This window comes from Amblyomma mixtum, chromosome 5 (genome assembly GCF_055824585.1).
Source record: "Amblyomma mixtum isolate Tamu chromosome 5, ASM5582458v1, whole genome shotgun sequence".
Lineage (NCBI taxonomy): Eukaryota > Metazoa > Arthropoda > Arachnida > Ixodida > Ixodidae > Amblyomma > Amblyomma mixtum.
In genome coordinates, this window is record NC_143016.1 from 69,571,099 (window position 1) to 69,583,613 (window position 12,515).

Here is a 12,515-nt window from a genome sequence, read left to right on the forward strand (position 1 = left end):
AAGGTACGTGGCATTAAATCAAAGCCAGCAGTACTGTGTTGCGGGGCTCCCAGAGGGGTTGAATATTGCAGCAAGAAAGATGTCTTCTAGCAGCAGAAAAATGCATTTTTCTCCCCGGGCCTCGCCAGGGGAAGGAAACTTCCTGTACAATATAAACTCGTGTAAGGGCCTCAGTTTTCTTTTTATTCCGTTCTGAATTTTGAAGGTGCAGCCCTCACACGAACTCAACAAAAACGAATAACCGTATTTTGTTCTCAGTTACCTGCCGTATAATGCGGAATATAGGTCCAGGCGGAATGTAGGTCGACCCCCTTACCTTGAAGCAAAAAAGTCAACATAAAAATTATGAGGCACAAAACTTCGTTTTATTCACTGGTGCCACCAGACTCGTAGCCTCCTCATTCGTCCGAGCTGTCTGAGCTCTCGTCCGAAGACGACTGCTTCGCGCTGGCTGCGTCCCACTGCATGTCGTTCTCGGTACCGTCCAACAAGTTGCTAATGTAACATTTCTTGAATGCCCGCACCACCATATCGTCGGGCAGCGAGCGCCAAGCCTGAGCCACCCAGTGACCACAGTGGCGAGAGGCGGCCTGCGCAGCCGGCCGGGGGAGCCTTTGGGTTGTCGCCCGCCATCCACTGATTGTAGAGTTCACGCACATGGTCTTTGAAGGGCTTATTCAGCACGACGTTCAGTGGCTTGAAGTGTTGAAGTCATGCCCCCCGGAATGACAGCGAGCTCCGTCCTCCTGTCGCGGAGCGCCTGCTTCACTCCAGCGGTCAAGTGCCCGCGATAGGCATCCAACAGGAGCATGCTCGGACACCACAGGAGTTTGCCGGGTCGTCGATTCCAGACGGTGTTAATCCAGTTGACCATGAGGGCCTCGATTTTCTGCGCTCGCCAGTACTGGATGCTCTTCTCCAAGACACCAAAGTGTCGCTGGGCGGACATGTTCCCATACTGTTCGGTGAATTCGATAACTTTTTTTTTTAAATGCCGCGGTGAACTGACATCGAGTACCGGTACTCATTTTGCGGGCTGTCGCGAAATTAATACGTTACAACGCCAAGAACGATTACCGGCGTCAACGTTTAGCCGCGTCGGTTGACAGAGGAAGAAAAGAATCGTCAACATGGAAGTGATAACGATGTGGATGCCAAAATGTCCGCGGCTCAGTTAGACAACTATTCAGTTTGTGCCAAAGGCCTGTATATAAGTCGAGGGGTGACCTTTTGGTAATATTTTTCGGAAAAAACCTCGACCTATATCCCGCACTATACGGTAGTTCAAAACAGGGTGTGGACCTTACACGAGATATATGTACCATTGTCCAGCCAGTGCAGATGCCAGTGCCTATTGCTGCCATAGCGGCTGGAGAAAACCACTTGGAGGATTGTATTGTTGTCATGGCAGTGTTATCCAGAAGAAAAAACTTCATCTCTGAGTGGGATTCGAACCACCTCCTGCGCAAAGAAAGCAGCTTCATTTTTTGATGTCTCAGCCATCGCTCCAGACAGTCGGGCTGCGTGCATGTGCACGGCATATGCGCAAATGATTCATTTTTTAAAATCTGTTGTCCCCCTGTCACCAGGTGCACTGAAGAAGTTGAAACCAAAACTAGCCGGAGTTTCCTACCCCTGGCCTCACTGTTACCATATGAGCGTTTTGCAAATATTGCAGCATTTTTCTTAAAACCGTCATCTAGCTGTCATTCTGGCTGTTTTCTCAGATGTGCCGTTCTCGGTGACGAAAAGTGTATATGCACGTCGCTTCGCACATTTCTTGAGACTCTGTCCAAATATGATGACTGGGCTCACGTGTGTGAACTCGTCATACACGAGGGCTATAAAAGCTGTCATAACGCATGCATGTGCTCCCATTTGGATGTTGAGGTTGACATCGTGCTTGCTTTTCTTCTTTTTCAATTTAATGTCTCCTGCGAAAGGCTTTCAGCAGTATGGTGGCTTCTCTCTGCAAGCCATCTGGACACCGCAGAGAGCCAAGAATTCTGCTACCCGTTCCCTGCGGCTTCTCGTGTTGCCCCTGTGCAGTGAGCACGTGGGAAACGGGAGCGTTGCCTGTGCCCAAGGAGCAACAACGTACAGGAGCGGAAACTTTGCTTGCCCTTTAGTGCTGCGCAGTAGTGTCTCTGAGAGAACCCATCTGTTGGCCAGAGGGGCGGCTCGTCTCTAGTTGCAGGTGGCAAGCCTGTAATTGTACCACCCAAGTGTGGGCAATGCATGCACTTCCATCGGCATATCCTTTTTCGTGCATCGTTGACCTGCACTTGCTCGAGTGGGGTTTCCCTCCTGTATGTTCTTGCTTTTGAGAGCAGCAGTCAGAACTGGCCAATAGGGGCTGTTGTGGTTCAGGAGCAGCTTGTGTTGGCTGCTCGTGCAGAGTGCATTTGCAAATGGGGTGCTGCAGATCGGGTGGTGAAAATAGTAACCAGCTGGCGAATCATGGACGGAAAAGTGGCAGGCACCCCAGGGGTGTGGGGGTTTCTCGATGGTGCAAAAAAAAAAAAGGCAATGAAGAGGCAGCAGGACTGGATTGCTGCTGCCAGTAGCGAGCTAATTGGTTCTTTCTCTGCAGTGGTCGTGTGTGGAAGTTGTGTAGCCTGGAAGGATTTTTGACCCCCGCCGTCTTCCTCCTGCCCCTCCCCTCGAGGTGTGGCAGTGGTGACGGTGCCAGGGGTCAAACACCCGGCCGCGAGGCGACTAACTGGCTGTGCCCCCCGTGGGCCTCTCTCTCTCCCTCCTTTTTGCCGTCTGGTTTCTAGCCAGTGTAAAAGACCCGCCGGATGTTCTGGACAGGCAGAAATGCCTGGATGCTCTAGCCGCCTTGCGCCATGCCAAGTGGTTCCAGGTTGGGAAACCTTTTCAGCCTTATGTCTTACACGCAGTGTGCTCCTCCGCATGGGGCGGCACGCCACCCCTGTGTCTCTTGTCGTTTGCCCTCATCTCTTGTCCAGTAGCGTCACACACGAGTGCGTTGCCTATGAAAACGCCAGGGTCTAAGCAAACGGAGCAAGAAAGCACTAAGCGAAATGGAATTAGATTTAAAAAAAAAAAACATGGGGCTGGAAAGTTCGACACCTGATGCGTCTTGTTGCTTGTGCACAAAAAGAAAAAAAAAATGGTTGTCTGCCTCAGGGTAGGCATGCACTGAAGTGCTAGGATGGTAGAACAAAAAAAGAATGATGTACGAGGCTGAATCGGTACAGCTTGCATTGGCTTAGAGACAGCAGCAAAGCATGCAGAAAGAAAAAGGGGAATGGCTGGCAAATGCATCTGATGTGCACAATGTGTCAGTGTAGCATTACACACTGGCACCATGTTCACCTATCTGCAAGGTTCACGGGAGAGTGTGTTGGCAGCCCACCTGTGTGGGGTTACCGCATTGTCCAGTGTGGGTTGTTGTCTTGCAGGCTGTTTTCACCTTAATCTGCCTGGTTAGGCACAGCATGCCAAAGGCCTGCCTTAAAATTTATTGACTGCATGAGACACTTATTTTAATTGGCAATAGCAGTGTGATGTACATTAGCAGATAGTTAAGTATGGTGCCAGTGTCTAGATTGCTGTATGCATCAACAGATTTTATATGTGGAGTAATACCGCTGTGCTTGTGTGGCTTTGCAATTAGTGTTATGTTGGACAATGTGATAACTTCCTTCAGCTAAGCTTTGATTAGTCCCGAGCTTTGCATCAGTGGCATAGCATTGCCAGCCAGGCCTGTAAGCATTTTTGCTCTTTTGAACAGCTGTTAAGGTCTGCAGGCAGGAAGATTGTGAGGAAAAACTTGGTCTGCAAAAGGCAGCCTTGAGGCAGGCCCTGTGGGGGGTTCAAGGAGGAAGTATGTGGGGCTCACCGGAACAGCCGGCGTTGTCTTTGCATTTCATTCGTGGGGGAGGTGTCGTGGGGGCCCAGACGGACGGACGTCTGTGGGCTGTTCTGTTTGCCTGACTTGGGGTTATCCTGGCGGGTTGGGCTTGGCGCGCGCGCGCTCGCCCTGTCTTGCAGGCTCGGGCAAGTGGACTGCAATCATGCGTCATGGTCATACGAATCCTGAGGGACCTCTGCAATCGTGTGCCCACCTGGAGCACACTGAACTCCTGGGTGAGTGGGGGCAAGCCTGCTTCGGCTTGAATGTGTGGGCACATTTTGGGGACAAAGCTTGGATGCATGATGGCGGAAGAATGTGTGCTTTAAAGTTTTGGTTGTTTGAAAGAAAACTTCTCACTGTTACCACGTTTTTCCGCACATTTCACTTTTTGAAATGAATGAGGTGTCTTGTAAGTTTTTGGCGACTAATTCTTTAGTGCACTGCTACAAACGTGCTGCAACACTGCCAGTACCTAAATTGCGTACATCCATAGTGTAACCATTCTGTACCTAATCTTGTACGTTTTTCCACATTTCACTTTTTGAAATGAATGAGATGTCTTGTAAGGTTTCGGCGACTAATTCTTTAGTGCACTGCTACAAACGTACTGTAACGCTGCCAGTACCTAAATTGCGTACATCCATAGTGTAACCATTCTGTGCCTAATCTTGTACGTTTTTCCACACATTTCACTTTTTGAAATGAATGAGATGTCTTGTAAGGTTTCGGCGACTAATTCTTTAGTGCACTGCTACAAACGTACTGCAACGCTGCCAGTACCTAAATTGCATACATCCATAGTGTAACCATTCTGAGCGTGTCTGCCCTCGATTCAGAAGCTGTCCATTAGTTTCATAGGTTTAATATCGCTGTCGTGTGGCAAATTTGACATTTTGTTTGTTTCAGTGATGCATAACAAAATCCACCACCATTTGTCATCAGTTATCAAGTTTGCACAACAGTGCGATATTTATTAAACTAGCCTGTTGTTGTGTTGCGCAAAATGTATGACACTTTGAATGCATGAAGTGTTTATCGAGTCTTGATCCTTAAGGTTGTTTCACATGCAAGCGAAAATGCTAGCGAATCCTGCCACTGCGGCGCAAAAACCTGTTTTGAAACACATTTCTTCTCTTTGGGTGCTTGTACATGCGAGCCAAAGTTCGGACGTGCAGCCGATTTGATGCCTACATTTGATGGCACGTGATCTAATATTCACCGAACTGAAGATCTCATTTTGAACAAATTGAAAAACTTGCCAAGCAGCCTTCCTCCCTGATTGTTTAGCTACCAGCCTTCATGGTATGGCATTAGTTTGCACAGCAGCAAACAGAGGGTGCCACATATCCGTGGTGCATGCGCTAGTTTGCATTGCTTCACAAAGAGGGCACCACGAGACAGTGCACTCGCAAAATCTGAGCCCACGCGCTAACGTATTCCCCTTCGCATTTATCACCCGAGGATTTCCTGCCGCATTAACAGTGGTTTTAGTGGCATCGTTGCAGGGTGATGAATGCATTCCCCCTTGCGTATTGCGTGCAGGCGCTTGAGCTCCTAGTAGAGAAAGTGCTGAGCAGTGCCAGCCAGCCACTGGCGCCTGGCGACGCCCTGCGACGTGTCCTGGAGGCTGTGGCCGGCGGCATTCTTCTGCCCGGTGAGTCCTGTTCTGTTTGCTCACATCCGCTTCCAGTTTCCCACTGTCGCTGCTGTTATTGAGAAGCATGCGTGCACTTCTGCAGGGAGCCCTGGCCTGCTGGACCCCTGCGAGCGAGAGCCTGTGGACGCGCTGGCTGGGCTCACTGACCAAGCTCGGGAGGACATAACTGCCAGTGCCCAGGTATTGCTTCGCAACTTGTAACCCCACTTTTTTGGCTATCAAGAGACGCGGTGAGACTACTACATTTGGGCTGTCATCTTCCCACTCTTTGCAGCACGCCTTGCGCCTGGTAGCCTTCCGCCAGATACACAAAGTTCTGGGCATGGACCCATTGCCACCACCCAAGTTTGCCCGCAACCTGCTGAACCGCAAGCGCAGGCGGGATGGCGAAGCTGCCGACCATGAGGGTGAGCCCCCCCTCCCCCCCTCATTGTTATAAGTTTCCCAGGGCAGTAGTGGGGGGTCACTTGCTGCCTGAGAAGATTGTGCAAAGCACATGGCACAGGGTGTTTGTGCGAATGAGGCCTCAACAGCCTTGCTGCCTTCTTTTTCTTTGTGCTTTTGCTATTGCGTGTGGTCAGCTATGCTGCTTATTTTCGCATGGTACTGACATGAGTGCTTGATTGAATTCTGCCATAGTACCCAAGTTATGAACAAGTGACAACCTGTTTTACGCTAAAGGAGAAGATGTGACGACATACAAACGGCCTAGTCTCAGAGGACAGTCAGTCCACTTAGTTTGTTTCACTTTTCTGAGTTTCATGCCAGCCTCCAACAACAGTGGCTCAACCTGCCAGGATCCTGCCGGCGAACTTAAGCCAGCCAGCTGAGCACAGTTTCGGAAGCTGATTGGCGCATCACTGTTTTCTTTCCCCATTGTTGTTTTCTCGCCGCTTTGGCACTGCTGAGCCATTTCCTATGGTTCCGTTCTTCTAGTACGGCGAAACTGCACGCTCGTTGCATGCCGTTCGCTGTTTGTTCGTTGATTGAAGCCTCCACACATTTAGTGGTAGCACTGATGATGGATGTGATGCGGCAACGGTAGGCCCCCACCGTGTCGCACCGTGAAGGATGTGGGAGGCTTTTAAAATTTTGGAGCAGTTCTGCTTCAATGCTCCCGATGGTATGCGCGCAATAAATTTAGAGTGATGCGAACAGTCCTTGAAGGTTGAAGGTTGTTTCGGGGCCGTCAGGTTCATTCAATAATCCTAACATTTTTTTCAGATCCCTTTGTGTTTCAATTAAAAAGCTTTTACTGTACTAACTTTGATTTCAGAGTCTCATTGTTACAATATTTCAGTATAACGAAAGATTTTGGCAGTCCCGTGACATTCGTTGCATCGAGATTTCACTATTTGGCACGAGTCATCTGTGAAGTGCTGCTTCAGCAGAGAACCTGCAGACACTCGCTGCTTCATATCCCATGCACTGTAGCAGTTCAGTGAAAGCCATGTAGTGGTAGTGAACAGGATTGATAGTGATTTCTTTTTCACTTATTAGTCTCAGCACCTCAGAAATGTAGTTTGGTGCTGCTGCTCCGGTTCATATTTTATTAAATGTAGTACGTATTATGACGAAGCATTTTCATTCACTTCTATAATTCTTTGTGCTGTAGAAAGTACAAAACAAATACGCTATTAGTAGCTCTGTTCTCTTTGTCTGGTAATGCGTAGTAACAGAACTTTCAAATAGCCACAAATTGCCATCGTACTTAGTGTTACGGTGGAACATTGCCTCATGCCGTTACCGCTGTACCAGTGGCAGGCTTGTGTCCGGTAACTGTCGTCCTGCAGGGGGCACTGGCTGAAGGCAGTGTGCGCTTGTTTTGCTTCCCCCAGGTGCTGATGGCAAGAAGGACAAAAAGGATGAAGCCACACCAGCAGCAGCCGCACCCAAAAGCGACCCACCAGCAGCCAAGGCCTGATAGTAAACATCAGCAGCAGCGGGCAGCTTCTTCCCTGATGCGAAGCAAGTGGGGGGAGTGACCATTGATGCCCGATTTGCACTTCACTAGCACAGTATTTAACACCCCTGCTCCCCCAGGAATCCCGTCACCACTGCTAGTGGAGAAACGCCTGTAGCACTTTCTTAAGCTTTCCATCTTTTGTGGTGTCTGTGTGCTCCTCTCAAGGGACAGCGGTCAAAACTTTGGATACTGAGTGAGGCCAGCGGAACAACTCATTCCAGCCTGCCGCCCTGTTCCCCCCACTTTTTCTGTGCTTGTGTGATCTCTACTGTGTCGACCCCAGCATTGCTGTAGCTTCCAAAATTGACTGCAATGCTGCCGTTCTTTTTTCTTTTCTCTTCTGTTGTGTTGCTAATGAACACATTAAACACATCATTTCTGTTATATACCTTTGCTTTACTTCGGTGCATCAGGCTGGACTCCTCACCCTTCCCACGTTGCTTTTGTATTGTCTTGTTTTGAAGACTGAACGGAAAAACTAGAAATCCTAAAAAGGCAAACATGGTTCGAGTTTGGTTGGAAGAAAAAAAGGAAAAAAAAAAACTAGTGATGGATGGCGTGTTTGGAAAAAGTTTGTGCTGGGCACGAATAAAGATTTGCCGTTGTGAATGACTTTGTTTTATGTGTTCTTCCGTGCAAGTTGCATGTCTTCCACATGAAACTGCATGGATAAGGTGGTGGTACTGGTGTTTCCAAACTAGTCACTGAATAAGTTCAGATTACCACATTCCTTTTGCCCGTGCCGCCAAGCTTAGAATGTGACCACCGTGGTTGAATGTTGGGAATTTCACTATACTGGTAGGCTTCCTAAGCCTTTGGGCTCTCTTAGGACTTGCATATATGAGCAAGCTGCTTTTTGAACCAGTTACAAAAATTGGTTTCCAGTGAATTAGGATGTGATTAGTGCTGGGATGTCGGAGCTTCCAAATCTGTTGGCTGGAGAGGATTGCGGTACTGTGAAAATTTTGAACTCTTCACTTGCAGTCGAAAGATGGTACACAATATTTGGAACCGTCGCAGCACGGGGTCTGTTCACACCGAGGTGTCATCTGTGCATTTCCGAGCCCCCGATCTCCTACCACTCATTGATCCAAAACGTGCTGGTTGTGGTGTGTACGGACCCCTCCCCCTTCTGAAAAAAGTCTTGTGGTGTTTGGGTACCACCGCCGACTTCGCTCAAGAAATGGTAGCGACCTTCGCACTTTTTGCATCACTAAAGTAGTCTGACCGTGTAGATTGTCAATTTGTGGGTTTTAACGTCTCTAAGCGATACAATGGTTACGGAGGGTTCCGCATTTATTTAGACCCACTGGAGTTCTTTAACCCTTTCCGGGACAGTGGGACACATACAGGTGCAAATAAAAGTAAACGGAGCATGCTATTCGCTTACAATATTGTTCACACGTTTGGAGTGCATGCTGGTAGTGGACTCCAATGTGTTTCATCATGGACACAGCAGGGAAGGCGCGATTGCACTTGGAACAGAATAGCTTGCTCCATTTACTTATGGCTGCACCTGTACATCCCACTTTGTTCCCCGTACTAAAGGGCTCGTAAGAGGCAGTGGGACACAGCTGTCCCGCTTTTGCTGTGCTCCCTTGTTTAAAAATGATTTCAGCTGCGCCCACTACATGAGGTAGTGAGTTGAGACCTTGAAACTTCATTCTTTTTTTTTTGGGGGGGGGGGGGGGGGGCGCGTTGCAAGTTTTTGGCTATATTCAGTCTCGCAAAGAACAAAATCAAAATGCCCAGTATGTGATTCCTTTTTTCTGCGTCGAGAGGAACAACTAGATCACAAAGCACACTTGTACCGAAGATTTGAATTAAGTGATATGAACTTTTTTTTACCATACTCATAGTTGAACATTTAACGACTGGATGTTGAGCAGTAATTCTCAAACATCGTATGTGGAGTTCGTTCTTGGGCGCCCAATCATCAATAGGCAAACATTCAGAACTGCCAGCAGCAAGAAGCCGTTCCCAGTGAACATGCGCGAGGAGCTCACTGAGGTGAAGCAACACCGGAACTTGCGCGAGGAGCTCACTGAGGTGAAGCAACAGATTCAAGATACGGAAAGAGATTGTCAGAGGATGAGGAAAGACATGGGGGATTTGAAAAAGGAACTTGTCGAGTTGAAGCAATATGGTAGGCGCAACAATGTTGAACTAAAGGGCGTACCAGAGGTAGAGAATGAGAATGTAGGTGACACAGTGCAGAAAGTGGCCAAGTGCCTAAAAGTCGAGCTCTCTGCCTGTGATATAGATGTCGCACATCGTGTTCCAACTAAAGGATCTGGACTGTCAAACATCATTGTGAAGTTTACATCAAGGACTGTGCGGGACACGTTCTTTCAGGCTGCAAAGAAAAACCGGTTGAACACATCGATGCTCGGTTTTGAGGAAAGTGACCCAGTTTTTGTGAACGACCACCTCTGTCCTGAAAACAAAATTTTGCTAGGAAAGGCCGTCCAACTGAAGCGGGAAAAAGGTTGGAAATTTGCCTGGGTCTCCAATGGAAGAATCCTGGTGCGGAAGGCAGATAATTCCAAAGTCATACATCTTGCATGCGAAGATGATCTTGCGAAAATTGTCTAGTGACGCATTCTTAGGCACAGCCACCTCAGGGCAGAAATATGGCGTTCACGAAGACAAAGAACGATACCTTGCACATATTTCACAGCAACATACGTAGCATAAGAAAAAACTTGAACTTGCTCCTTGCCTATCTTTCCCAGCACCAAAAACCTTATGACGTCATCGCAATATCCGAAACTTGGCTCAGAAAAGGGGAAAATGTTCTCATTCCTGATTACCTAACCCATTCACATCCACGTGATTCACTTTCGCGTGGTGGTGGCGTAGCGCTTTTTGTTCACAACAGTCGCACCTACTCAGCATTGCCAAACGTTTCTTGCAGCACACCTTATATCGAAGCATTATTTATCAGACTGGAGAACTGTGTTATCGTGGGTGTCGTGTATAGGCCCCCCAATTCAGCTGTAGCCTTATTTCTTCAAAAACTTGAATCAGTACTTTTCACCCTCATGTCAGAACACAAATACCCGGTTATAATTAGCGGAGACATTAACATAGATACCCGTAACGTACACCATAATGACTATGCGCATCTGCTGAATTCCTTTAATTTTCGGAATTTGATTACCATCCCCACTAGAATAACCAGCACATCTGCAACGGTCATTGATCATATCTTAACAAATATAACTTCGAATATAAGTGCAGGGGTATGCAACCAACCTATTTCTGATCATCTACCTACCTATATAACGGTTCAAAACATCATTAAACCGAAATCAATACCCACCAAAGTAATTACGAGAATCGATTACACTTTGCTCAGATCCAAAATTCAGTCTATTGACACTAGTACCATATACCATGAAGACGTTGAAACTGAATTCTCCAATCTTATTCACACTCTTACGTGCGCTACAACAAGCAGCAGTACGAAGTTATCTGCTCGTTCGTATAAGCAGCCCATTTCGCCCTGGATGACAAAACAAATTCTAGCAGTGCTACAACAGAAGGATTTCTGGTATCACAAATGGAAACAGCATAAGGATAACAACTATTACTTGGGTCAGTACAAAAAAATGCGCAATACATCTGTTGCAGCTATGCGCACACGGAAAAAGGAATATTACACACGCCTCATTGAACATAGCGCTGGGAACTCCAAAAAACTGTGGGGAATTGTGAACAGTGTTGTTGGTAAACCGCGCCAACAGACGCTTCCGGCAGTTATTGATCAGAACGTAGTCGACCACTTTAATTCATATTTTACTACAGTAGGGATTTCGTCAGCCACCTCTGCAAATAACACAGATGTAAACTCTTCGTTACCCAGTCCACTACTAAATACCTTTTTTCTAGACGACATTGAACTTAGCGAAATACATTCTACATTGGCAACTATGGCTAGCAATAAAGCCGCTGGATTGGATGGAATAACTGTACGTATGTTGAAAGACAACATTGATATCCTCGGTCCTATATTATGCCACGTTCTAAATCACTCACTGCAAACCGCCAAGTACCCAACGCCGCTAAAAACCGCCCGAGTAGTTCCAATATACAAGGATGGAGACAGCTCAAACCCTTCTAGCTATCGACCTATATCAGTCCTCAGTGCTGTTAATATCCTTTTCGAAAAAATTCTTGCAAATCGAATTAATAGATTTCTAGAAAAATACAATATAATTTGCCCACAGCAACACGGCTTTCGGCAGCATCATTCAACATCAACTGCAGTCCAGTTATTAGCCGAAAAAATAAATTGTGCTTTAAATAACAACAAACTTGTGGCTGTGGTCTTTCTTGACCTAAGAAAGGCTTTCGATACCGTTGACCATTCCATCCTTTTGTACAAGCTAAAACACTACGGCTTTAGAGAACGGGTTTTCGAGCTGTTTTCTAGTTACTTCGATCAACGTCATCAGGTAGTCGTAATGAATAATGTATCATCGTCACCACAACGTATACACACGGGCGTACCCCAAGGGTCTGTTTTGGGACCCCTGCTTTTTTCTTTATATGTTTCCGATCTTCCACGTGCACTACATTTCGGAGATATGCTGATGTACGCCGATGACACCGCTATAATTATTACAGGAAACAACATCGAGGAAATTGAGTCCAAAACGAACTTAGATTTAGCAAGCATCTCTAACTGGTTTTCAGCTAACAAGCTGTCTGTTAATGTTGAAAAAACAAAATATACTGTATTTCACTCCCGTAGTAAACAAGTAGATATTAACTGTATGAACATTTCCATTAACAACTCTGTACTGCAACATACACCTTTTTTTAAATATCTTGGCGTAATATTTGATAGGCACCTGCACTGGCAAAATCACATATCTGCAGTGGGGGCGAAACTGGCCTCCGGGTGCTATCAACTGCTACAGGCACGTGACTTCTTTGATACAAATATTTTACGCATTTTATATTTTTCCTTCATCCACAGTCACCTTTCTTACTGCCTAGAT

The 12,515-nt window shown here is 46.9% G+C and overlaps 2 protein-coding genes across 4 annotated transcripts in view; both read left to right on the plus strand.

Annotated features, from left to right (window-relative positions):
• Zn72D (Zinc-finger protein 72D) overlaps positions 1–8,115 on the plus strand; it is a 43,573-nt gene extending 35,458 nt beyond the window's left edge. For 2 of the 3 annotated variants that reach the window (XM_089544907.1, XM_089544908.1), the window contains 6 exons: positions 2,781–2,866; positions 4,021–4,116; positions 5,426–5,537; positions 5,623–5,720; positions 5,815–5,947; positions 7,379–8,115. In XM_089544907.1, coding sequence (XP_089401033.1) covers positions 2,781–2,866; positions 4,021–4,116; positions 5,426–5,537; positions 5,623–5,720; positions 5,815–5,947; positions 7,379–7,464 — 611 coding nt within the window. In that variant the 3' untranslated portion in view covers positions 7,465–8,115. Of the gene's footprint in view, positions 1–2,780; positions 2,867–4,020; positions 4,117–5,425; positions 5,538–5,622; positions 5,721–5,814; positions 5,948–7,378 lie in introns of those variants that run through there. The other variant, XR_016283041.1, reaches the window with a different exon arrangement.
• A 1,380-nt stretch (positions 8,116–9,495) lies between these two features.
• LOC149342558 (uncharacterized) lies at positions 9,496–10,101 on the plus strand. The gene has a single exon (XM_089546814.1). It carries the CDS (start codon positions 9,496–9,498, stop codon positions 10,099–10,101), a length of 606 nt encoding a protein of 201 aa, XP_089402940.1.
• The last annotated feature ends 2,414 nt before the right edge of the window (positions 10,102–12,515 follow it).